Source organism: Paroedura picta, chromosome 3 (genome assembly GCF_049243985.1).
Source record: "Paroedura picta isolate Pp20150507F chromosome 3, Ppicta_v3.0, whole genome shotgun sequence".
Classification (NCBI taxonomy): Eukaryota; Metazoa; Chordata; class Lepidosauria; order Squamata; family Gekkonidae; genus Paroedura; species Paroedura picta.
The window spans coordinates 20,212,933-20,239,468 of NC_135371.1; the positions used below are offsets into that span (position 1 = coordinate 20,212,933).

The window sequence follows — 26,536 nt, forward strand, 5'->3', positions numbered from 1 at the left end:
TGGAGAGGCCAGAAATTGAACCTGGGACCTTCTGTATGCCAAGCAGAGGCTCTTCCTCTGAGCCACAGCCCCCTCCCCAGGGGTTCTCTGGTGTCTGTAGGTTCCAGTGCTCTTCTAGTGCACTCCTCTCAACTTGATAGGCATTAATGCACACACAATCACAAACCCACTTTACTCGGCAACACGAAAATAAACAGCTGGCATTCAGTTTTCAACTTGTAACAAGCTTCACCCCTTTGATGGCCTAGCAGAGTCATCCTTCTTTCATAATCTGGGTACTGAAGGTTGTATACCTGGATCAATACATCTGTCCACCTTGCAGTGCTCCACTGGCTTAGGAACTGAAGGCAATTGGCCCTGAAGTTCTTCACTGGCTCTGCAAATCTGTCTCTTCTACACTAAGCAAACCAGCTGATTTGTAGCTGGAAGTGTCAATCCCTTTAATGTCAACCTCTTATTGCTGATGAAGCTCTTGGTCTATCTACGGGACCAGTTCAAATAAGAAAGCAGCTTTTGGGTTTAGTACAATGGGTCCCAACCCCAAGTGGGGTTGCCTGGCCCCTTCTGCAGGGTCGCCAGGAGAGGTTGGCAGCAGCGGCAGAGAGAGAAACCCCAGAAGTGGCACTATTGTGCAGAATACGGTTGGAAAGCATAGCCCACCTGTACAAACCCACTTGTACAAGCCCACCTGGGGCCACTCCCCTTCCCACCTCCACTCCAGGCCATTTGGGGAGGGGCAGGTTGACATGACCATATATGGTCATATCACCAGACCAAAGGGAGGTCACCCAATACTAGTCCTGCAGTGTGCGTGTGCATGCCATCAATTGCATACAGACATGTGGTATGCCTATCCCAGTTTCCTACAACTGACATACTCCTTCATTCCTAATAACAGAAATTCTGATATTAGGAGTGAAATATTTTAGCTTGAACGATGACATAAATAGATACATGTAAAGATGAGTGATGAGACAAAGAAACAAAAAGGTCACATGCACTACATAGCATTTCATAGGCATAGCATAGCATGTTTATTTGGTCAGTTGACTCATATAAATGATACATATGATTTCATAGGACTATCATCTATGGCAGTGGTCCCCAACCTTTTTATCACCAGGGACCACTCAATGCCGGGGACCACCCAACACCTTTTACTGAGGCCCGGTGGGGGGGGGGTACTCTCAACCACTGCCCTAGCGCTCTCTGATCGCTATGGTAATGTTTGAACATCCCTTCAAAATAAGATACAAACACACCACAACAATGAAGTGTATTGTAAAGGGCCGGGGGGGATGAAGTAAAGGGCAGGGGGGGGGAGAAGGCATCCTTCGGGGCCCACCTCCAATTAGTCGAAGGACTACATGTGGTCCGCTGCCCACAGGTTGGGGACCACTGATCTATGGCACCTGAAAGAGTTGCCACATGGTTGATGCAATGCTAACGAGTGGCACCTGCTGAGAGACATGTCTTGACTTTAAAGCATCCTGGAAGCTTAATGTGCATTATCTTCTAGTGTGCTGGTAGCATGGGAACGCCATGTCTCCACAGTGATAATGTCAAGGGACTTTAAGTCAAGATAAATGTGACTCTTTGGATATGAGGATGGAACAGAGCATGTTATCTCCGTGGTCCTAATCGGAGACAAATATCAGTCTGCAAAGGAAATTGCAAATTTCCCCAAATAGTCTCAAGTCTCCGAGCTCTGATAAAGAAATAAAAGTTTGGAATATCGAATTCCTCGCCCCTGTATAGTGTCTGATTTCAGAAAGTCAAAAACTTCTCGCTTTCTCCATGTTCTCTTAAAAACAAAAGCATTTAAGAGTACAGTTGGCCTGGGCTCTTAAGGGGGTGAGGGATATTTGGACAGATAGGTGGGGTGTCAGAAAGGCAGCATAATGTGACTAGTTCTTGGGTACGTTTTGACTAGCTTTACCTACTGAAAGCAGTTCACAATGGATAGAGAAATGGTCAGAAATCACCACTGTACATCTTTCCATACGGTTCCTCTGTTTATGCCAGAGTGCTGAGTCCCATTTCTGCTGACTCTCCTGTCTTGCTTCAGTTCCCCCCACCAACAATTGCTGCAGGGCACAGAAATCACTCGATTTTGTCCCATCCAATTGAGTGATCACAGGATTATTATTTTGCTGGCTTGCTGTATTAGATGCAATCTCCATAAGTTCTCAGTCGGTTAGTGGCCATATGTCTCTAGAAATTTCACAATAAGGGCATGAGAAGGAATTGCTACTGCATATCCTGAACATGTCCTAAGTGATGGTTGTCTACCACAGACTATGGATTGATATAAAACATTTGCACACCATTGTCCCTTTTGAAGTTCGGATGACATATGTTGGAATATTCACAAGACCATTCAGCACGGGCAGAAGGAAAAGTCAACGTGGGTGGTTTCAGCCTGCACTGCCTAATGATGGCTGTGTAAATAGGACTTTCTTCAGATAATGAGTTTTAGCATCTATCAGTTAAAGAATGATTTGACATCATTCTTAGAGACCTTGATAACAATCATGCACGCAAGGGAATCCAAGATAGTAGAACAGTGGCCCATGCTAAACACTTTGGGTACAATATAGCATGAAGGGCCAAGGAGATATGTGTGAACTTGAATTAGACTCTAGGAACAAGTCCCCAGTTGAGACAAAATTCCACAGGTGAATTCTCATTGTGAAGGCACTGGAAACAATTCTCTAGTTTGAGATCCACCCCACATTTTGATTTACATACATGGAGGTAACTCTTATTAGTCCATGAAAAATAATTAAATGAACAGTATGTTTGAAAATGAGAAAATTATATTTGAAGAAAAAGAGTTGTCTATTGTATCCCACTTTTCACTACCCAAAGGAGTCTCAAAGCAGCTGGCAATTGCCTTCTCTTCCTCTCCTCACAACAGACACCCTGTGAGGTAGGTGGGGCTGAGAGAGCTCTGACAGAACTGGTCTGTGAGAACAGCTCAGTGACTAGCTCAAGTTCACTCAGCTGGCTGCCTGTGGAGGAGACGGGAATCAAACCCGGCTCTCTAGATTAAAGACCACAGCTCTTAACCACTGACTGTACCACTCTGGCTCTCATTTTGGGGGAAACCATTGGGAAGAATATTCTTCCCCTGCCCAGTGAAGAAATAAACATGTTTACATCCTGCTCTTTCCTGAATATATTTTGCTGTGACTTTGCATCTTGGCTCCGTTCAACTTAATGCTGAGCAAGACAGACAAATTAACTTGTTTGCTTCCTCAAAGATTTTGCTCTCAGATCAACTTCCTTCCAGCTGCTACTGAATGTCACTTTACCAGCAAGCACTACAGGACTTAATCTTTCATGTTGATGCATCAAACTGCCAGAAATGCTTAGTGCAAATTGCCCTAGCATTAGAAAACATCAAGCCTTTGGTTACCACAGTTATAGCAGCCTCAAAAAATTACTATATTTAAGATACATGAGACATTTATTAGTAGCAAATAAATAGTAATCTCATAGCGATCAAAGTAATCACGAGGAATTTTTTTTTTAATGATACCTGCATTTTAGAATCACATGGCTAATTCTGAACTTTGTATATGTTACCCTCCCCTACCCCGCAATCAATCTTCACTAAAGAAAATTAAAGCAAGAATGGAGGAATAATCTTAATGTACAGAAGGTGTAAGAACAGTGAAGGGGGGGGGAGACCCTACAAACTTACACTGTATATTTTGATAGCATCTGCTTTACCGAATGCCTATCTCAGCTTACTATTAAAAGCCTCTTATTTGCCGAAGCATTCCCAGACCATATGCTATCAACAAATGTCATTAACCAAATACAAACAGTAATTTTCATTATGTTTTCTTTATAAGGGCAGCATTAGTCACAAAGGGAATAAACCAAATGAGAGCAAACATATACAGCAAACCTTTGACAACAATGTGGTTCTTAAAAATTTATACTTAAAACTGAGAAAAATACACTCTTAGTTACAGTAATGACAATTTAGCAATGGGATTCAGGGGAGGCCGGATTTTAAGACGATGTCATTAGTTGCCATAGTGATGTTAGGCATAAGGACATTAATTCATGCCACCAAAATATTATTTGTATTCATTCATAGCGTGCAGCTTCGGTGCACATGGTTTTCTGCTGGCGTTCATAAAGAACAGTCGCAGAAAATGCCTAGATAGCAGAGTCTTTCCAGAGAAGAACAGTAAAATATTAGTAGTCTAGCAGAAGAGCCTGTTGTATGAAAAACACAACAGGTGCTAGCGTTCCCCCTCCCCTGACCTGGGCAGCCCCGCCAAGGCCTGGCAGGGCCATGGCTGGGGCTGCCCGGGGTGGGGGAAGCGCTGCCAGGAGCTGCCCCCATCCCTCCCTTCTTCCTGATGCGGGCCTGCAGTCCCAGGCCCTCCCCCACTGCCTCACAACTCCCACTCACTGCCTGGCCTATTGCGGGCTGGCAGTTCTCCCATGTGGAAGGTGTTGGAGGGGGATATGGCCAGGACTGGGACAGCCTACCTGATTGGCCATTCTTTGGACGGACGGCCAATCAGGTAGGCGATGAATCCCAACTCCTCCCACCACTCCAGTCAGGCTTTATTTATGTTACAGATTGCTACCAGACCAAATCATTCTTAGCTGGATGGCAACAGTATGTATTTCAAGTTCCAGTTTTCAAAGCCTTCTGACTACATACTTCACTGCCACCTTGAGGGACCTTACTGGGTGGAAAGGCAGGTTACAGAGGTTTTAAATAAATAAATATAGCATTTACTATAAGGTGGTACAGAATCAGTCTTAGAAAGGAGAATCTCAGTCAGAGAATTCAGGGTGTTTGTCCTTGGCCTCCATCAGACATGAAGCAGAAAAAGACAGCACCCATGAAGAAAGTATTGTATGACAGAATTCATAGCCTTGGTTTGAAAGGCTGGCACACATGGCAATTAATTAGAAGGCAGCACATTTATGGTGTTATTCATAGGTTCTGTGAGATCAATCTAGATGCCCTCCACATGGTAGCACTTCTCTTATAGAGATAACAAATCTATATTACTATTCAACCCTTGATGATTTGTTTTCATTGCCTACACAGCTTCCATGGCTCTTGCAAGAGCTATGAAAGCTAGTGTTATATAGTAGTCAGAATACATGATTGAGATCTGGGGGAGCGAGGTTCAAGTCTACCTTTTGCCATATCATCTTGCTTTCAGCCTTATAGCTCATCTGTTCACCTGGATCCATGCCATGGTAACATCAAGAGTAGATTAATGCATTCTACATAGATCTCCCCACAAAATCAATTCAAGAACTCTAGTTGGTGCAGAAGGCCACTGATCATTTATTACTGGAAGCAGGGTTGCCAGTTCATCCATGTCGAAGTAACATCAAGGGTAGACTACTGTAATACATACTACATAGCTCTCCCCACAAAGTCAACTCAAGAACTCTAGTTGATGCCATGGAAAACGCATGAGCTACCGTCAATAGAAGACTGGTTGAGCAAATTGGCGGATCTCACCAAGATGGCTAAACTGACATTAATGGTTAATGGAAAAATCAGAAGAAGCCTTTCAGGAACAAGGAGGTCCTTATCTGAACTATCTAAAAAAGTAAATCAGATGGGAAAGGAGCGGGTTCTAATATGCTTAGATTCTAAACAATTGCTTCACTAATGTTTATTATATGCATCTATTCTATTTCTAACTTTTCTGGAAAAATAAAAATTATATATTTAACAGAAAAAGAACTCTAGTTGATGCCAAAGGCCACAGATCAGTTATTACTATAAGTAGGGCTGGCAGCTCTGGATTGGGAAAACTAGCGATTTTAAGGGTGAAGCTTGGAGAGGATGGGTTTTGAAGATAGGTGGGACCTCAGGACCTCAGCTTGAGTCCACCCTCCAAAGCAGCCATTTTCACCATGTGAATTGATCACTGTTCCCTGGAGCAGTGGTCCCCAGCCAGCGGGCCGCGGCCCGGTGCCGGGCCACAAAGGCCTTGGTTCCAGGCCGCGGCTCCTTCTTCCCTCCCCCCCGAAGCGAGAAGCTCGCCAGGCCGTGAGCAAATAGGCTGCCAAAGCGGCCGATTAGCTCGCGGCCCGGCAAGCTTCTTGCTTCGGGGGGGGGGGGGGAGGGAAGAGAAGCTTGCCGAGCCGCAAGCTAATCGACCGCTTTAGCCGCCGATTTGCTTGTGGCCCGGAGGGGCTGGGAGGGGGAGCTAAACGCGCCGGGGCTGCCGCGCTTGCGCGGGCCCCCAGGCCACCCTCTCCCTGGACTCCGGAGCAGCGGTCCGCAGCGGGCGCAAGCTTGCGGCCGCTGCCCTGGAGGATCAGTTGGAATCCCCGGAGACCTCCAGCTACCACCTACAAGCTGACAACCCTAATTTGGAGCATAAATACCACTCCCATTCTGTAGCTACTCCATTGTAGGGATGTGTACAAGAAAAAATCAGCACTTTTTGGATTCAAGATTTCTTGATTCAATAAAATGTGCATCAATTGAACCACTGATTTGGTACGTTGGTATGAGTTTGCCTGATTTAGGAACCTTGAGCCCATTTGGCCAAAACAGCTGTCAGACAGATGATTTCTGGGGATCAGCTGTTTGGCAGGGTCTTTAAATGTCTCCCTGAAGGCCCCGCTGAGGCTATCGAGAGCTGACTCTCCACAGCCTGGAATGATCTGGGGGAGATATTTAAAGACCCTGCCAAATGACGATTTAAAAGGGTCAGCATACTGACTTTGGTGGAAATATTTACATGCATAATAGCCCAAGGTGTGGAAAATCCCACCTGTTTCTTAGTACAAATCTTATTATCCAGTATAAAAGGCCCAATGATAAAGCACACTTCTTTAACTCCTCCCTGAAAGAGGTAGCAAGAGGGTCAAATGGATATCTTGGCGAAGTGAGTCTCACAGTCATGAGTACAACATGAGGGTGAATAGTTGAATCTTTGTGGAAAATAACATCATTACCAAACACCAACTTGTCAGTATATTGTCAGCTCAGGAAAAACATTTGACATAAGAAAATCACAGCTGTAATAATTGATCTTTGTTCCCCCTAACCAATTTGCAAAAGCTATTATTCTGTGAGGAATTATTTATTTCCTTAGAGACAAGAGAACAAAAACAAACTGAGAGAACCCAAGAAAGACTTTAAATAATTATTTCCACAGCAAGGCTTATCCATGGTGTGTGTGTGTGAGTGTGTGTGAGTGTGTGTATGGGGGGTAGAGTTACTCCTATCACCAGGGGTAGTCAAACTGCGGCCCTCCAGATGTCCATGGACTACAATTCCCAGAAGCCCCTGCCAGCATTCGCTGGCAGGGGCTTCTGGGAATTGTAGTCCATGGACATCTGGAGGGCCGCAGTTTGACTACCCCTGCCTATCACAGTTTGCTGGACAAGGCCTGCTTTACATCTCACTGGTGCTTATCTGTGCTACATTTGCCTCCACTGCCTTGTTTCCATAACAATTACTTCCAGACATCTTCTTAAAGGAATGTCTAGAGAAGTTGAAAGAACTGTGACCTTTAAAGCAAAGAAACGGAATTGTCTTGAAAAATAACTCATTCCCAGCCTAACTGTTCATTGAACTGTTGGTGCACTGCACACAAAGTAACACACTCACGCACACATGCTCAAGCTGTACAAGGACAACAGCCTTGCCAACTAAATGCTGTTTTGCTATTGAGCTACTAGGTGGCAATAGAGAGCTTTAGTTCTTCTTCTAGGTCCCCCCCCCCCCCCAGTAGCTGTATCTAACTGCACCCCTGAGCTAACCATAGTCTCTAGCGAATTTCTTGACACACTTGGTTTTAGTACAGGAACACTTCCTACAGCGGTGAGAAAACATTACGACAACACTGATAATTTAAAATGTACTAGATGTTACTAAAAAAAAAAAGTCCATGTGATTAAGTACTGCTTGAGTGTTTTTCCAGAATTCAAAATTCTGAGGTAATGGCACTGCCTTACAACGGGATGGGGAAAGGGAATGAAACTCAAGTAATAAGTGACAATTTGATTTGAAGAAAAGTTAGCATTACTTTCTCTGCCTCCCACAGATGGGCAGATGGTGTGAACGTTGGACAATGAAGAAAGCTGACAGGAAGAGAAGTTGATTCATTTGAAATGTGGTGTTGGGAGGAGAATCTTAACAGAGACTGTAGACCGGAAAAAAAGACAAATAAATGGATTCTACATCAAATCAAGCCTGAATTCTCCATAGAAGCTAAGTAAATAAATCAAAGCTCAGGGCAGGTAACAGTATAAAACAGACAATCCATCAGAATAAAATTACATCATAAAATCACAAAATATGCCTGTAAAATTATAGAATAGCCACCAGCAACCTACTTTAACTGAGTTTAACTGGGGGGGATCTATTCCGAGGATAAAGGAGGTCTGAGGATCTTCCTTCTGTTTCAGTAGTGAGGCCAGCACTACTAGATGGTCCATCTGAGCCTTGACCATAGGCTTGGTGGGACTAGTTAAGGTCCAGCAAGGCCTTAATCTCTTTTGGCAAAGTGTTTAATTAGGCCTGGGGTAAAATGACATTGAGGCTATTGTACTTTGGTCACCATACAAGAAGATGAGACTCACAGGAAAATGTCAAGGGAGCATGAAAAGAGGAAGACCCAACATGAGATAGATAAGTCCCAGCCCTCCGTTTGTAAGACTTGAGCAAGGCTGCTAATGGCAGAATGTTTTTGAGGTAATTAAATTATAGGCTTGCCACAAATTGGAAGTGATTTGACAGAACTTCACACTTTCAAAGGTTTCTGTGCAGGGAGGAGGAAAGTAGACATGGTGTGATAGTCTAGAGGAAGGTTTTTGCAAGTCAAGATTGCCACTTTGACAGGAATACTTTTTAAGCCCCTGAACTTGTGACAGCATTCGAAGATTGCTGATGCTGCTACTAAACATTTATTTAAGCCTGCTAGACTCTGCACATAAAAGTGACATGGTTATATCCAGAGGCTTTCTATTCTATATTAATCACTCAGAAAGGAACAGGGGAAAGGTGTCAAAAATAATCAGCTAGTACTGTGGATATCATAAGGCAAACTGTGTTCCCAGGAGCTCTGCAGGTTCTAAGAAAACAATGAATAGCTCCTTAATGAGAAGACCAATGTAAAAACATCTCTGGTAATCAGTTTTTCCACAACATTCAATATTTCTTCACAACGCAGTACATTTTATGCAACTCTTTGTGATCCTATGGCTCAACTGTTGTGACAATTTTCGATCTTGCATCTCTTCTTTTAGTTGTGTAATGTTCTGGCCAGTGTGCTTTTTGATCGTATCTAACCACCGTGTTCTTTGTCAGCCTGTCTTCCTTTTCCCACTGACCAATTGCTTTCTTCATTGAGTTGGGTTGCATGATATGACCAAAGTGAGCTGGAGTTTTGTGATTTTTGCCTATCAGGCTTTCTGCACTGCAGGATTTCCTTGTTTGTGACTTTTGCTGTCCATGGAACCCTCAGAAGCCTTCTCCAACACCAGAGTTCAAACAAATCGATTCTCCTCTTGTCCAATTTTTTCATCATCCAACTTTCACAGCCATTGTAAATATGATATTTGCAACCCAGAATTATTTGAAACCGGAGGGGGGGATAACTGGCAGATACATAGGAATTCCTTGGAAAACATTCTTGAGAGCAGAACATTTGACAAATGTTCAGTTTGGTGTAGTGGTTAGGAGTGCGGACTTCTAATCTGGCATGCCGGGTTCAATTCTGCACTCCCCCACATGCAGCCAGCTGGGTGACCTTGGGCTCGCCACGGCACTGATAAAATTGTTCTGACCGAGCAGTGATATCAGGGCTCTCTCAGCCTCACCCACCCCACAGGGTTTCTGTTGTGGGGAGAGGAATGGGAAGGCGACTGTAAGCCGCTTTGAGCCTCCTTCGGGTAGGGAAAAGCGGCATATAAGAACCAACTCTTCTTCTTCTTCTTCAAACACTGGGAAGTGAACAGAAGGGAGAGGCAGTATAACTGTGAACACTATACACTGGTTTGAGAAAGGCTTTGTTACAGAAGTAATGTCAGAATCTAGTTTTTTATCATCCATGGTTAATGTAGAAGTTGCTATTGGAAGCAGAGAAAAATTTTCAAAAAATATAAAGTGCAAAAGTAGCACTGTTCCCCTGTTTATACACTCTAGAATTGGGCATTATCCATCAAAACAGGTTCTAAGCTCACTTGAGTCTTGGCTCAAATCAAGCCCTGAATTACTTACTCACAGAAGGATAAGTGCTCTGCCTGCTTCAAAGGCTTGTTTAATTAGAAATTCAAAAATCTCTTCTGATGCTTATTTCCAATTGATTGTTACAAATTTTAAAAGCCACACTGAGAATGTATTTCCTCCTCCCCATGTTTGATTAGAACATCTGTCCAGTCAAGCTGTGCGCATGCCTTTTGATTGGGATTAACTGATCACATTTGCATTTCAGCGTTGTGTCTGCTGCTGTTGTTTTTATTTATTATGAATCTGAAAAGCAGCTGAAATGTTAAAAAGAAGAAGAAAAATCCTTGCTTCCTGGCACAGCTGAACTGAAGAGGCATCTAATTATGAACGTTCCCTGAAGGAAAGCCTTGACAGTTCGAGTCAAAAGCCTCCCTAAGATTTACCTTCCCTGTTATTTCGAAGAAATGAGGAAAAAAATTAGCTTCATTTCAACAGCCCTCATAGGGGAAAGACTCTGACATGTCATGTTTCTTCTCTTTTCCACAGCTAAGATAGCAAAAGATTTTTTTTTGTTATTTTTGACTGATATATTTGTATTCACAGGTAGAACAGAACTGATGTAATATTTTTTTCATTTGGCCGACTGAAGGACTGCAGCTATTACTAGGGTTGGGTGCTTTGGTGTTCAAAGCGGCCGTTTGCGCCCAAAGCTGCACCCGTGTGTGTGTGCTGGCCAGCGCACTGGCACCCACGCTTACCCCCCCCCCCCGCGCCGTGGCGCTGGCTGCTTCAGGTGTGATTGGCAGCTTTGGATACCAAAGCGCCCAACCCTAGATATTACTAGGGTTCCCAACATTAAAATCCTCTCTATATTTATTCATTTAGTGGTCAAGATCTTTGTGTGCTTGCATTGTAAGCTACAATGCTAATGTCTCTGAAACTGTGGTGCTGGAGATCCTTAACAAAAAGTATCAGGTGAGAAACCAATTTGAGAAATGGCTTGATAGGCTTCCTTCCAGTTTATTTTACCAAGTATAATTAATTACTGCAATGAGCCAACTAACTGTAGCTTTGTTGAATTATATGAAACAGCCACCCACAATAACTGATCTCCAGACCACGGAGATCAGTTTCCCGGAAGGAAATGACAGCTCCAGGGGGTGAACTCTATGGTATACCCCAGAATAATGAAACCGAGTGGTTGTAAACATATGAAAAACAAGAGGCCAGTTGGGGATTGAGAGAGGGATGGGACTGCTGTTGGCTGCTGCATCTTCCTTTGGGGTTCCAGAATAGATTTTTCTCAACACTGAGAAAAACCATGAAGAGGACTTTGAGAAGCTTTTGTTTGACTGAGGAGACCACGCAGGACCCAGAAATAAGGAAGCATGCAAGTGATGTAAAATGGGAGAAAAGGGCACGAGGAAGTGGCATCATGCTGGAAATCAAAATTTGAATTTTGATAGGAAGAAGTGACATCAATAGAAGGGAATGATCTGAAGGAGCCTGCCCGTGATGTACCACCACAAAACGTGTTATATCCTCACTAAGCTCCATCCTTTCTCCAAGTGCTGCCTTTCTAAGGAACTACCCCCAAATCTCCAGTAATGACCAATGCCCAAGTTGGCATGGGTAAGGCAGTTGGCAGTGTGGCCACTATCCTATACTGTTGGCCAGCAGTTTAGGCAGGAATTAATAGAAATAACATGGCTTGCAGGTAAGGGACTTGAAACCACGTCATTGGAGCTCCCTAGAATGTGTTTCTTCAACGCTTCATCTGGTGAAGCCAAGCCACAGTGCTGTTTACAGTGGGGGATACTGCTTTCCTTTTGTTCCTTTAGTTGTCATGCTCTATGTGTGGGTAGGGACAGGATGATGTCATGGAAGCAAGCTGATGTTACTATGTCATTGTTAGGTGACTGCTTCCATATATGGCTGGCTTGGGGGAGTAGTCAGTATGCTGCTCTGTGATCTGAGGGTTGTAGCAGAATATTAGGGGTGTCATGCTATCACTACACTCTCAGCTCCTTTGAGTTGTGTCTTTCTTGTCCATGAACGTAGGATACAAATTGTCTGCAAGATTTGGATTACCCTGTAGTAATAATAATTTTAAAAACTATGGGAAAATAAGATATCCCTTCCTATCATTTTTAAAAGCAAATAACTTGTGTCTGATAATCCCCATTTTGTGTATGGAATTATGGCCCCACCAGGAATTTGGATTCTCTGGACAGATAAGAATATCAAAATTAAGAATGAGCAAATGTCCCTTATTCCATTTCATTATAGAACTAAAACAGATCCGCAGGGCCTGCAAAAGGGAGCTCCTCCACCAGGCATTTGGTTGAGGTTGACCGAAACCAAACAGCATTTACTGGGCCCCAAACCTCCCTCTTTGAACCCATGCAATGGATCTGACCCACCATGGGCCTGTTAGATTGTTTACCCAGTTAAAATGTTACCTCCTCTGTTTATAGTTATTATCATTACTGTTACCTTCATTTGTTATAACACCATGTTTGATGTATTTTTTCCTGTTATGTTCTATGTGAACCGCCCTGAGCCTTAAGGGAGGGTGGTATACAAGTGCAATAAATAAATAATAATAAATAGTTCATGGATTGGCTCTCCTCTGCAGTCTACTGTCTACCTTCCAAATTAACTCGATAAATTCCAACAATTAATTTCCAAATGTATTGCAGTTTTCAATCAAAATGTGTTGCAGTTTCCCCCCTTACAAATTACCAATGCGTATCTGATGAAGAGAGCTTTGACTCCTGAAAACTTATACCCCCCAAGTCTTGTTGATCTCTATGGACCCAAATCTAGACGTTCCACAGCAGACCAATTCTACTACCTTCTCAAAGCATGCAAAATGGGAAACTGATAATATAGCAGCATAACCTCTTTTGAGTCTGTGGTCACTTCAGCTACCACAGAAGTTGAAGCCAAACCCACCATGGCTGCTGAAGCAAGCAGAGCCAAATGCAATACTTCTGTCTGCACTTTGCAAAAAGAATTTCCAAGCAACCAAACCGAACACGTGAAGCTGCTTTACTCCAAATCAGGTTGCTGGTCTGTCAAGATTTGCTCATTAGTGAGAAGCATGGTCCAGCTCCCGGGAAGGCAAGCAAACCTGGAAAGAAAATGATGGACTTCTAGTCCTGTACCCTTGCAACAGCCCGTCCCTCTGGACTCTAAGTCGAGAACAAAACTCATGCCAAAGAAGCTCATGGCAGCAGCCAGTCAGGTCACAAACTCCATGGCATCATTCTCACCACCCCTGCCTCATGTGATTCCACGAGGAATAAACCAGCCTTATGTCAAGCATGATCATCCGTCTGTCAAGGTTAGAACGGTCACTCCTCTCACAGGCAAACATTCTTGATGACCTTCATGTCATTAAAATTTCTCTCTAGCATCCCATATGAAAAAGCTTTTTTTTTTTTTTACAGGGACGGGGGTGGCACTGTTTTTAAATTCCTGCAAAAACTTCTTTCTCACCGAACAGAATAGGAATACAAAGAATTCCAGGGGGAGAGTAGAGGGAAGGAGAAAGAGTAAGGGGGATAAAGAGAAATGAAGGAAAGATTGAGATGGAACCTCATGACAACTAAGGAAGTCCTAGGTGCTTAACAGTCCTTCTAATTCTCCAGTTGCAGCCTGTGGCTGTTATGGCAATTATAAAAAACTCCTTTCATTTGAATGAGGGTAGCTAGTGCCTTCCAAAACCTCGGCTTGCTTTCTCAGAAGTTCTGCAGGCACCAGAGGAAGTACTAGAGGGCGCCATGGAGTTTGGCATCAGATTTGATTTTTGCAATTTGTTTTTTTAAAGAGTGTGCTTCTGTTTACACCTATCAGTAATATGTAATGGAAAAAAGACATTAATTGAAAACTTTAGCAAACTGTGCGCGCAGAATGGTCCGAATGAAGTGTGGAAATATCTGCACAAAAGGAAGAACAGCAGCCTGCTAACTTGTAGGTGCTGCTTTGTTTTTGGAACTACCAAAGGCAGGGAAAATTCAGATGGAGAAAATTCTGGTCTAAATGCTGTTAAATGTACTGAGAAACTGCAGGTTGAAAAACTCAGAGAATCTGGATTCAGAAAGGTCAAAAGGAAAATGCTAGTGATATTTCATGAATTGGATACTGAATTAATGTTCTACTACACTGGCAATTCCCCAACCAATTTTAATGGGAGAAAAAGAAGGCTGATTTGAGCTAAATGTCAGGAGAGAAAAAAAATATAAAAACCGTTTTAGCTTATTTAGGGAATCAAAGAAAGCCTGTTATAAGTTGCTTTAAAGAAAATAGCAGGAAAACTTTCTTTTTGTTTAAGGATGCTCCAGGAATAGGATGACTTGCAGGGAGAGGCCAGGTGCTTTGGTAGGCGAGTTCCCAGTCTCAGTCCCTTGCTGCCACTTACTGTTGTTGTTGCTATTGTTATGTACAATATTTTATACTATAAAATTGTAATATTATGCATGTTTAATACCATTTAAATTATTGCATTACGATTACATTAAAATTCTCATTACATTTATACGCTGCCTTTCACCACCAAGTAGTCTCGAGGCAGTTAACAACAGACCCCAATTTAAAACATGGTACAAATAAAACTATAAAAATGCAGCCCATATAAACAGAACCCAGTAATGAAAAGATAAACGAAAGAGCTCTGCCTTGCGGGCCCGGCAGAATTGAGGTAAGTCCCGCACAGCCCAAGAACCATCTGACAGCTGGTTCCACCAGGATGGGGCCACCACAGAGAAGGCCTTGATCTTGGTAGATGCCAGATGAATATCCCTGGGGCCCCAGAAGCAGATTGCAGGATTGAACTAACAACAACTACGGAAGATATGTATGTATGTATATATGTGGAAGAAATACTGAGGAGAGATTAATGCATTGTGGGACCCCACATTTGAGAGAATGCTCAGCAGAACTCTGCTGCATGGAGATCAGCTGAAATACCACGATATCTCCAGCTACCGGGTGGAAGTTGGCAACCCAAAATGGAATAATGTGATCTGGACCTGGGTTTGAGGAAAATCAGGACTCCTTTGAATCTGTCTCTCCCCCCCCCTTCCCTTACCATTCTAAACCAGATGCTATTCATTGCCGGCCAAATTTCAAGTAACGCAATACAGGGATGGGAGTTTCACAAAGTGATTCCTTTCATTAATGAGGCATCTCCGAAGAACTATGGCCATTTCAAAAATTGCTGCTTTTCCCCCACCCTATTTTGCTACACATGATGCCCTGGAGGTGTGTTTTTTTTTTAAGAACTTCTAATCTGAGGGTTATAGCACTATAACACTATAGCAGAACCACGGGAATCAAATGACCAGGTTATGAGGTGGTGCATTGCAGGAAGCACGTTGGACAATTTACGCTGCACACCACAGTGATTCAGAGGCACAAGGAGGAGGTGAAAACAGGAAGAAAGCACTTTTCATCAATTGGCAGTTCAACCATGCTTTTGCTAACCTGACACAAGCGGATTTGTCTGAACAGGTAAATAAATACTGCTAGTAGTCAGTTACTAAACAGGTCTGTCTAAAATGACAGGAAAAAAACATGTTAGCAACCATTTACTAAAATTGAATACAACCTCCCCCTCTGTCTTCCAACTCAGCTCTCTAGTGCAGGGGTAGTCAACCTGTGGTCCTCCAGATGTCCATGGACTACAATTCCCATGAGCCCTGGCAGGGGCTCATGGGAATTGTAGTCCATGGACATCTGGAGGACCACAGGTTGACTACCCCTGCTCTCGTGCATTACATGATTTAGAACCATAGAAAGATTGTGTTTTAGAATTTTAGGGAGTGCTATAAGTCACCACCTTATCAACATTTGGAAAATCTGTATGCACAATGTTGTAAAGGCAGGCTACATGATGGATCTTTTAAGTGTTCAGGGCATAAAACCGCTGAATTACTGCACAGCATACCAATCCATATTTGAGAGATGCAATTTGGGATCAGAGACTGGTGCATAACAGTTAAAATGCTGCAAAATTGCAGACAGCTTGATGTGCTGGTGTGGTTTTTGAGATTCTAGGGCCCCAGGAAAAACTCAGGTTTGGCGCCCCATAATCAGTAAGGCAATGGGTGGGAGGAGGGCTGTTGGGGGGAGGTAGAGGGCCCTGATCACCCAACAGCTGATTGCCTTCCCTTTGCATTGTCTGTGTCTTAGGAAACTTTCCATAAAATCAGGATCAGTTCCCTTGGAGAAAATGTCTGTATTGAAGGGTAGATCCTATGGCGTTATGTTGTACTGAGGTCCTACCCCTTCCTAAATCCCACCTTCCACAAACTCCGCTCCCAAAACTTCCTGGCATTTCCCTGTTCAGAACTGGCCACCCTAAAAAGAGAACAAAAAAAGTCTTCACCCTCTGGCATGAGGCAACAGTAGAAGAAGACAGATGAATCTCCCTGAGCATGGAGTTGTTTTATCACCATGATTGAGAGGGCCCTGTCTTTGGTTGCCACCCCTCTAGCCTCAGAACATCAAGCCAGGATCTGAAACTATTGCTTGGAATTGATATATTAATCACAGCTATTCTTAGCCGTGTTTTGCATGACGTAGGAAGGCAAACACCCTGCCTGAGACCTGTTCTCAGATCCCAGCTTCAATGGCCAGGATTCCAGCCCAGTCCCTGCAGAGTTAAAAAAAACAAATAAAACTAGCGTTTGCCAAGGCAAACTGAATTGGAATGATCCTCTGCGAGCTGGATTTGGGTTTCACAAAATAACCACCGTTAGAATAAACCCCAGTTTCACTTTGTGCGTGAATTGAGCAACAGTGAACAAGAGGAAAGCAGAAGAGAAGGGGCTGCACCAGCCTGTAGCACATTCATGTGCTTGGAGGGTGAGGAATTTTATCTGTGAGCTGACCTTATATTTTATGGCAGCAAATACCAAAAAAAAAAAAAAATCAATTATGAATGGCATTAAGAAATCCTTTTTTAAAAAACAGAAATCATACAGAATCTGTGCTAGTTTTGCGTCTGTTCATTTTCATTTCAAAAAACAATTTAGTGTATACTTAATTTTAAGTACTTTTGATACGTCTGACTAACTTAAATAAAGGGGAAAAGAGCAGGCTGTAATACTTTGGTTACTTTTGGCTTATGCAGCTGCTAATTCATAAATGGGAAGGCAGATCCTCTATTTAAAAGTCAGAAGAGATTAACGCCGCGTCCTTTCTGCTCGCAACAAGGCTGGAGAAGGATAAGAAATGTGAGAACAGTAAAGAAATGACTTACGTTGGCTTTGATGCCTCAGCCTGATCCGTTTGCAGTTTTTCTCCCCCCTCCACTTCCATTGTGCAGTACACAATGCGGTTAGGCGCTAAAGATTTGAGGCCTTGCACCTCCATAATGACAACCTGTTATAAATAAAAACAGAAGAAAATGGTACGCTCAGAAATTGGCTTGGGAAATTATTTATTTCGCATACCAAATTTGTTCAAGGGAACCCGATAAAAACCAATTACACTAACTGATAAAATCATAGTTTCAGTGTTGGTCTGCAGCAGAACAGTTAGATTTGAGTCTGGGAACATTTTAGAGAAAAAAGGACCCCCCCCCCCATGGGCTAAATACGGTCACAGGATTTTTATCTCACCAATTTTCTGCCCTCATGAATTTCTCCTCTGATCTAGTCAAGCAGATTGTAATATGCATTGTACCTTCAAATCCTTTACAGGTTTTCTTTCCAACTAGAGTTGCCAGCTTCAGGTTGAGAAATATCTGGAGATTTGAGGGATGGAGCCTGAGAAAAGTGGAATTTAGGGAAGGATGGGAGCCAGCTTGGTGTAGTGGCTAAGAGCGGTGGCTTCTAATCTGGAGAGTCAGGTTTGATTCCCCGCTCCTCCAAATGCAGCAAGCTGGGCGACTTGAGGCTATTCACCCTCCTGACAGAGTTGTTCTCTCAGCCCCACCACCTAACAGGGTGTTTGTTGTGGGGAGAGGAAAGGGAAGCTGCTTTGAGACTCCTTTGGGTAGTGAAAAGCGGGGTATAAAAAACAACTCTTCTAATGCCACAAGGTTCACCTGCCAAAGCAGCCATTTTATCCAGGTGATGTCTGTCACCTGGAGATCATTTGTAACCTCATCACCTGCAGGTAGGCAACCCTATTTACAACACACTCTGACTGGGCTAAAAATATTCAAATCTCAATTCTTACTCCTACTTGAAGGAAGGAGCTTTGACTCTCAAAATCTGAAACCCTAAAAATCTTGTTGGCTTCTAAGTTGTTCCCTGACTCAAATCTAATTGCTAAGATCAAAGAACACTATGTACTGCAGTCAGGTAAAAAGAGTGAAATACAATTCTTCGGAGGGAACAGTAGCCAGATCAGAAGAATTGCAGCAGTGAGCGATTTAATCCACTGGTCAGACTATGCAAGCACATTTCTTCCACCATCCCTGAAACCCCATGTAGATTGCCCAGGCTTTCCTTGCTTTCTTGTTCTTCCACTTTCTACCACATAAACACATACACAAAAGCAGTGCTGTCCAGCTCGCCTGCCTCTGCAGAAATGCAACAGTTAATGACAAGCCTTTCTGCAGTCTCTCTGTGTATTCCAGGGTAAACACAGGAGACTATATGCCCCTACGCTTTCAGGCAGGAAAGTGCCTTATGGCTGTCACATCATTGGGCACAGAGGCAAGGGCTATACCAGAAAAGGTGGCTCAAGTATGTGTCCAAAAGGCTTTGCACCTGCATGCCTGAACAGAGTGGGCCCACGGTATTTCAGAAAGGTGGTGTGGTAGGGCTGCCAACCCCCAGGTAGCACCTGGAGATCTCCTGCTACTCCAAGTGAACTCCAATCAAGATCAGCTCCTCTGAAGAAAATGGCTGCCTTGCAGGGTGAACTCTATGGCATTATATCCTGCTTGGATCCCTCCTGCCCTCAGACTCCACTCTCCTCAGGCTCCATCTCACAAATCTCCGGATCTTTTTCAACCCAGAGGTGGCAAGCCAAGGGGAAGCTTTACTACATGGGACACCTTATGTTGAGGCAGAGCATTGACAATCAGTGCCTCAAAAGCCAGGAAATGACCACCCTTCAGGTATCTCAACTAGCTGTTCTTTCTGTTGGTATTCTGCAGAAAACTAGCTTCTTGTTTCACTTGACGTTTTGGTAATGTATGTTTTTTTCTTCCCTGTGTCTTTTGGTCACACAAAACTGCTTTACACTGAATCAGACCTGTGGCCCATCAAAATTGGTCTTCTCGGAGTAGCAGCGGCTCTGCAAGTTCTCAGGCAGAGGTCTCCCACATCACCTACTGCCAGATCTTTTAACTCTAGATTGAACCTGGGACATTTTGCATGTCAAGCAGATGCTCTACCACTGAGCATGGCCCCTGCTGTTTTTATGTGTCCTGCCATTTTTAAGTGGTGCCACTTATGCCTAGGTGATTATTTGTGTTTTTAATACAGATATTCTCTGGAATTTTAAAGGTTTATATGAAATTTTGGCACTTTATGGGAAAGGGTTATAAATGCAAAACATATAACAATTTTTTTTTAAATTTCCAATAAACAATAAATGAACTGATTTCTGCTTCTGTGTTTTAACACATGTTTTTTATGTCCAGATTTGTAGTACAGGGTATCAAAAGGTAGGAGGGGAGCTGGATGGCTTAGAAGAAAGTCCCCCGTCTTTGCATTCACCTATGTTTCATACAGCAGAGAAGATAAAATCTTTATTCAATCAAAATTATGCATTTGTACGTTGAGATTATATGTGTTAATTTAAACTGTACATATCAAACACTTATGTTCCCTGTAATTTTCTCATATTTTTAATAACACTCACCAGTTAGAAATCAAAACTCACAGAGGAATTTAGGTGACATCTCTAATTAGCAATAATCAAATGCAAAGTACACAAAGCAAGACAATTTAGTACTTCAGCATCAAAAAAGAAAGTCCCTGTGAAACAAATCTAATGAATATTCCATCACCCTCCCCAGCAGTCCTATTTTTGACCTAAACAAATCAACAATCTTTTGCAATAGATGAACAAAACTTTTTTTTATTAGGAAAATATGTAAAGAATGCCTTTATAAAAAGACAGGTCTATCAGCCTGGCCAAATTACAAATAGCTCAGGTTATGTAAAACCTGAGTGAGACTGAAGGTAGAATGATTATTTCTAGTGGTATTATTATTGTTATTATTTATTTTTATTATTATTTTCATTTATAATCTGCCTTTACCCCCAGCAGGGACCCAAAGGTGCATACATTGTTCCCCTCTCTTACATTTTATTTTGACATGTGAAGTATATCAGGCAGAAGGTTTATGATAGGGTTGCCAACTACAGCTTGAGAAATTTCGGGGGGGGGGGATTGGGGGGAGAGAAAGGGTACCAGGAGAGGGAGGAAACACATTGTGAAGCGATATTATAGAGGTGACCCTCTGAACCTGCCATTTTCTCCATGGAAAGTAATGTCCAAAGTCTGAAGCTCAGTTACAATTCTGGGAGAATGCCAGGCCTCACCTGGAGGTTGGTAACCCTGGTGTGCGACTGACCCACTGGCAGAGTGGGGATTGTCTGAGTCACCCAAATCCCAGTCCAACACGAACCATACGAATCATAACTATTCTGTCTTAAGGAGAAGTGGCTATGATGAACCACCCAGAGCCGTAAAGAACGGGTGGTATAAAAATCCAAACAAACAAACAACTGTGGTCTGAGAGATGAGATCCTTTCCTTTACTACAAGTGATGTTAGTGGGGGTGTGTGTGTGTGAACTACATCAGCCAGTTCACTCTCACAACTACTTTCCTTCACCTACTAGAAGTAGAAGAAGAGTTGGTTCTTATATGCCGCTTTGCTCTACTTGAAGGAATCTCAAAGAGGCTTATATTTGCCTTCCCTTTCCTCTCACCAGAACATACCTGAGGAGGTGAGGGAGGTAAGGGAGGTGAGGCTGAGAGAGCCCTGATATTATTGCTCACTTGTTGTTGTTGTTAGGTGCGAAGTCGTGTCCGACCCATCGCGACCCCATGGACAATGATCCTCCAGGCCTTCCTGTCCTCTACCATTCCCCGGAGTCCATTTAAGTCTGCACCTACTGCTTCAGTGACTCCATCCTGCCACCTCATTTTCTGTCGTCCCCTTCTTCTTTTACCCTCAATCGCTCTCAGCATTAGGCTCGTCTCCAGGGAGTCCTTCCTTCTCATGAGGTGGCCAAAGTATTTGAGTTTCATCTTTAGGATCTGGCCTTCTAAGGAGCAGGCAGGGCTAATCTCCTCTAGGACTGACCGGTTTGTTTGCCTTGCAGTCCAAGGGACTCGCAAGAGTCTTCTCCAGCACCAGAGTTCAAAAGCCTCAATTCTTTGATGCTCTGCCTTCCTTATGGTCCAACTTTCACAGCCATACATTGCAACTGGGAATACCATAGCCTTGACTAAATGCACTTTTGTTGGCAGGGTGATGTCTCTGCTTTTTAGGATGCTGTCTAGATTTGCCATAGCTTTCCTCCCCAGGAGCAAGCGTCTTTTAATTTCTTTGCTGCAGTCCCCATCTGCAGTGATCTTGGAACCCAGGAAAATAAAATCTGTCACTATCTCCATTTCTTCCCCATCTATTTGCCAGGAATTGAGAGGGCTGGATGCCATGATCTTAGTTTTCTTGATGTTGAGTTTCAAGCCAACGTTTGCACTTTTCTCCTTCACCCCCATCAACAGGCTCTTTAGTTCCTCTTCACTTAGAACAGCTCTATCAGTGCTTGTATACTGGAAAATAACTTATGTACTGGAAAATAACCATATCTTAGTAGTTTCTGCACTGTTCAGATAACTGGTTTAACCTTGGGTATGAGGACCAAAGTATACCAACAGCAGCAGATCCATATAAAGTATTTTCATGCACAATGTTATATTCACTGTGCCCCATGTCCTAATATCATTGCAATGCACATTTGCTCACCCCTGCTCCACATCACTGCCTGCTGCTTTCTGTGAGGACAGAAAGGCTGATTCCGCATGGGCGGAAAAGGCCAGACCGGAACCCATATGGCTGCAGGGCTAATCCCTGCAGCTACACAATGTCACCGCCATCCCAGCCCCATCCTAGGCCTGGCACTTCCTATGGAGGCCCGGGGGGACAACAAAATGTCCCACTCAGCTCTGTGGCATGATCCCACCTTCCTGCAACCCCCCACTGCCCCCACTCATGTGGTGGAATCTTTCTGCCCCAGCTACATCCATTGGGATGCAGAAATCCAGGGTGGACAGTGTCCTCCACTCAAATGTGTCCCCTATGGGAGTGGTACCACTAGTGCAGAATTGGCCAAAGGCACACATTGCCTTGACATCTGGACAAACAATATGTTAAATGTGTGGCATTCAGAATGGCCGCTAATTTAGTTGGCTTTAAAAATGGAATACGCAAGTTCATGGAGGACAGGTCCATCAAAGCCTATTGACTTCAATGACTCCATATTCAGAAACACAGTGAATCCCTGTTGCTGGGGGGGGGGGTCAACTATAAAGCTTTGGTCAGCCCTCATCAGTATTTCAATGCAAGACAACAAAGTAAGTCCCAGGTTGCTATGCACAGGCAAGAATAGAAAACCACCTCTAGTTGTCTTTGCCTTGAAACCCCTACAAGGTCATCATGAATTGGCCATGACAACGGCAATTTCCACCACCAGTTCTGATCATAGTGGTTCGGATCCATATGGATGGGATAATCAATTTCAAAGTTATCAGAAGATTTATCCCAATGAAGAAAAACAGAATAACTATAGACTTTTGATTCCACTCTATTCCCTCTTGCAGTTGGTATTTCAAATGTACAGAGGCAGGTGGCATTCAGAATGCCCCCAGAAGGGCAAAGAGACCTAGCCATGTTCTAAATTAACAAGGACTGAAATATCACTGAAGGCAGAAAAGACAACACAGGGGAGTTCTGTGATCAGATCTCCAAATTTAATTTGGGAAAGGGTTAAAAAGTTGCTACAGGGGCTCCAATTTGGACTAAGATCATGATGTGGGAGAAGAGGGATTCAACCCTTTTCTATGCAGCCATTTCCCCATTACAAATCAGTTCCCCTGTACTGTTCTTAAGAAACAAAAAATGAAAGCATGCCACGGTTCGCTTTCTGTTTCATCTCTCAGGGCTAATAGCAGCCAGGGGTGGAGGCAGTAAATTGCTTCTGGGAAAATGTTGCAGGTGCAATATTTGTAACCTTAAAAAACAGATTTGGAGATGTCTTCATTAATCTTCCATCTATTTTCTAGTTGGAACCAATAGTTTTATTACATTACATTAAGTACATTAAAGGAATATTTGTTTTCTGTTTCCTAGAAAAGCACACTTTGACTCTTGGGGACTAATCCAAAGCAGGTTTATTCAGAAGTCTTCTTTTATTCCTAAATCCTCTTTTAATCTTAAAAAAGTGTTCATAAGATTGCAGCCTTAGGTACATGATTTCTGTTTTGATTACTTTGGTCCACAAAGATTATACTTTAAGCTCTGATTAATGAAGAATTATTGATTGTTGAGCTTTGTTTGCTTTAAATCACATAACCATTGCTTATTGGAGAAGTTATAAATCTTACCTCCAAGGAAAAAGATAGTACAACATCTGATTTTGAGAGCTGGTTTTCATTTTCTTCTCCCATGTCAATGATTGAGGTGTTGTGACTGCGTTTCAGCTTTTGTAACTTGAACTCGGAGCCACCTTTGGACACTGGCATGCTCTCCAAGTTGGCCATCAGCAAATTGACAGAGGACTTCAATTCCTCAATGTACATGTTTTCCATTTCTTTGGATACAAATTTAGGAAATTTGCGTTCCTGAAATTGGAAGAAGATATACACAGTTACATTTTGATAAAATGTATAATTTAATAAAAACAGCCATTGTGGGGGGGGGGGGGAATTCTTTTAAAATAACCATGTCTTTATATGGCCAAGTACAAAATGTACAATGGAAGCATAGATCTGGAAGGAGTCAGCAGAACATTTGAGGAATATAACATTTCACACTGTACAAAAAAAATCCTACAGAGAGCTAGTAGATCGTGCTATTCAGTTAAAATATTATATCTCAACCTTGCTCTCAAAGCTGAGTAACTGTGAGGTTTCTTCAGATTGCTCAAAACACCAAATCCTTGATTTGGTGCAAAAGACTGAGCTTACTGAAAGCAAGCAAGTTAATTTGACAATACCTTGTCAGAACTAAGACATAGCAGAACAGATACAGCATATAACCCCCAATCAACTTCCCTTCCGATGAGAACCCATGAAACATGTGAAATCTTCAAGAGACCAGATAGCCTGGAATATAGGACTTAAGGTGATAAGCAGTAATTTGAATTAGGCCTAGAATGAAAATGAAAGTCAGTTAGCAAGATAGGAACAATATGTAGCCCATGCATTATAGGAAGATATACTGTATAGCAGTGGTCCCCAACTTTCGGTCAGGGGACCGGTATCGGTTCGTGGATCAGTCGATACCGGGCCACGGCTCCTCCTCGTCCTCTTCCCTGGCTGCTGCCTCGGGGGGCTGCCCTGCCACTCTGCTGCTGGCTCATCTTTGGTGTTCTCCAGCGGTCGCCACGGCTGGGGCTCCCCCTCGGCATAGCACTGTGCAGCTGCTTCTGGCAGCGCCCCCTCGACATGGCACTGCGCAGCTGCTTCTGGCAGCGCCCTCCAGCGGGCAGCGGGAAATCAGGGGCACCAGCGGGAAAGCAACTGGAGCAGGGGCTCAGGTGGCGGCGACATCCCTCGGCAAAAGACTACCCCCTCAAGGGCTCAGTAAAATTGTCAAGCCTTGACCAGTCCCCGGTGATAAAATGTTGAGGACCACTGCTGTATAAGAAGTCAGATGATGGCAAGACATAATCATGGAAATAACTGGAACAATAAATGAATACTGTCCCATTTGTGAAATGATCCTTGCACCAACTATTGGAATACTTGGCTATTGAAAAATTCCTCACATCTCATCAAAGAACCAATCTACCAAACTAATTCCGATGATATTCCTCTAATGTGGCTGCAGTTTCCTGCTTACTTAGAAACCAAGAAGGCAACTGCTAGCAAAAGATCAACCATTTTCTCTGCATTTACTTTTAAACTCATCATTTTAAATTGAAATTAAACATGCTTACCCCACCAGAACTGATCCAAACATTGCCAAATAAGAGTTTCAGTGTTTTAGACTTAACACTGATGAAAATTCAAATTGCCAGTAAACATTGCAATAAAAGGTAAAGGTAAAGGTATCCCCTGTGCAAGCACCGAGTCATGTCTGACCCTTGGGGTGACGCCCTCTAGCGTTTTCATGGCAGACTCAATACGGGGTGGTTTGCCAGTGCCTTCCCCAGTCATTACCGTTTACCCCCCAGCAAGCAAGCTGGGTACTCATTTTACCGACCTCGGAAGGATGGAAGGCTGAGTCAACCTTGAGCCGGCTGCTGGGATTGAACTCCCAGCCTCATGGGCAAAGCTTTCAGACAGCTGCCTTACCACTCTGCGCCACAAGAGGCTCTTTTAAACATTGCAATAGATTACACCTATTTTTTACTTTACTTTTTTATGTTATGACATAAAATGTTTTGTGATCATTTGTAATATAAGGATATTAATAAAATTAATACCGCAAAGGACATACTGTTTTTTCTCTTTCAAAGCTATTGACCCAGTGAAAGCCCTATCTGCTTCTAGGATGCAAGACCTTATGACACAACAGGTCTGTTGTAATGGTATGGGGGAAAAGCATAGTCAACAATGGCTGTGGGATGCAGACTGCCAATTATTCTACCATTGCACATGTCTATTAAAAAAAAACTCCCACATTGTTCCTATGTGTCAGGATCTACCACTCGGTCCATACAACTATCTTGACTCACCAGATGACTCACAGAAACATCTGTGAACAAAGTCCCTCGTAGAAGAAGTAACTGCACATAGCACTGGAGATCCATCACTGAAACTCCAGATGTGTGATTTGGTCCTAAAAAGCAGGTACAACAGGCCTGATTTGCATCATCATTGTGGTGATAGGGAAATAACTATTAACTCCATGCCATCCCCCTTAATGGAAATGGCAACTTCAGGCTTGTTTTAAGACCTAGTAGGGATAAAAGAGCCCTGACCTGGACAGCCCAGGCTAGCCTGATCTCATCTGACGTTGACAGCAAGTTAGGATCAGCCCTGGCTAATAATAACAACAACAACAACAACAACAACAACAACAAGCAGGGTGAAAATATAATAGGGTAAAATAAGATAATATTATAGACTAAAATCCCTGGCTGGTATTTGGATGGGAGACCTCCAGGAAATATCAAGGCCATGATGCAGAAGTAGGA

The 26,536-nt window shown here is 43.1% G+C and overlaps 1 protein-coding gene across 22 annotated transcripts in view; it reads right to left on the reverse strand.

The window, feature by feature from the left end:
- Positions 1–26,536, reverse strand: part of CADPS (calcium dependent secretion activator) — a 438,674-nt gene that overhangs the window by 236,318 nt on the left and 175,820 nt on the right. For all 22 annotated transcript variants that reach the window (XM_077325020.1, XM_077325018.1, XM_077325022.1 and 19 more), the window contains exons 6-7: positions 23,778–24,014; positions 17,460–17,581 (exon numbers count right to left, since the gene is read on the reverse strand). In XM_077325020.1, coding sequence (XP_077181135.1) covers positions 17,460–17,581; positions 23,778–24,014 — 359 coding nt within the window. The remainder of the gene's footprint in view (positions 1–17,459; positions 17,582–23,777; positions 24,015–26,536) is intronic.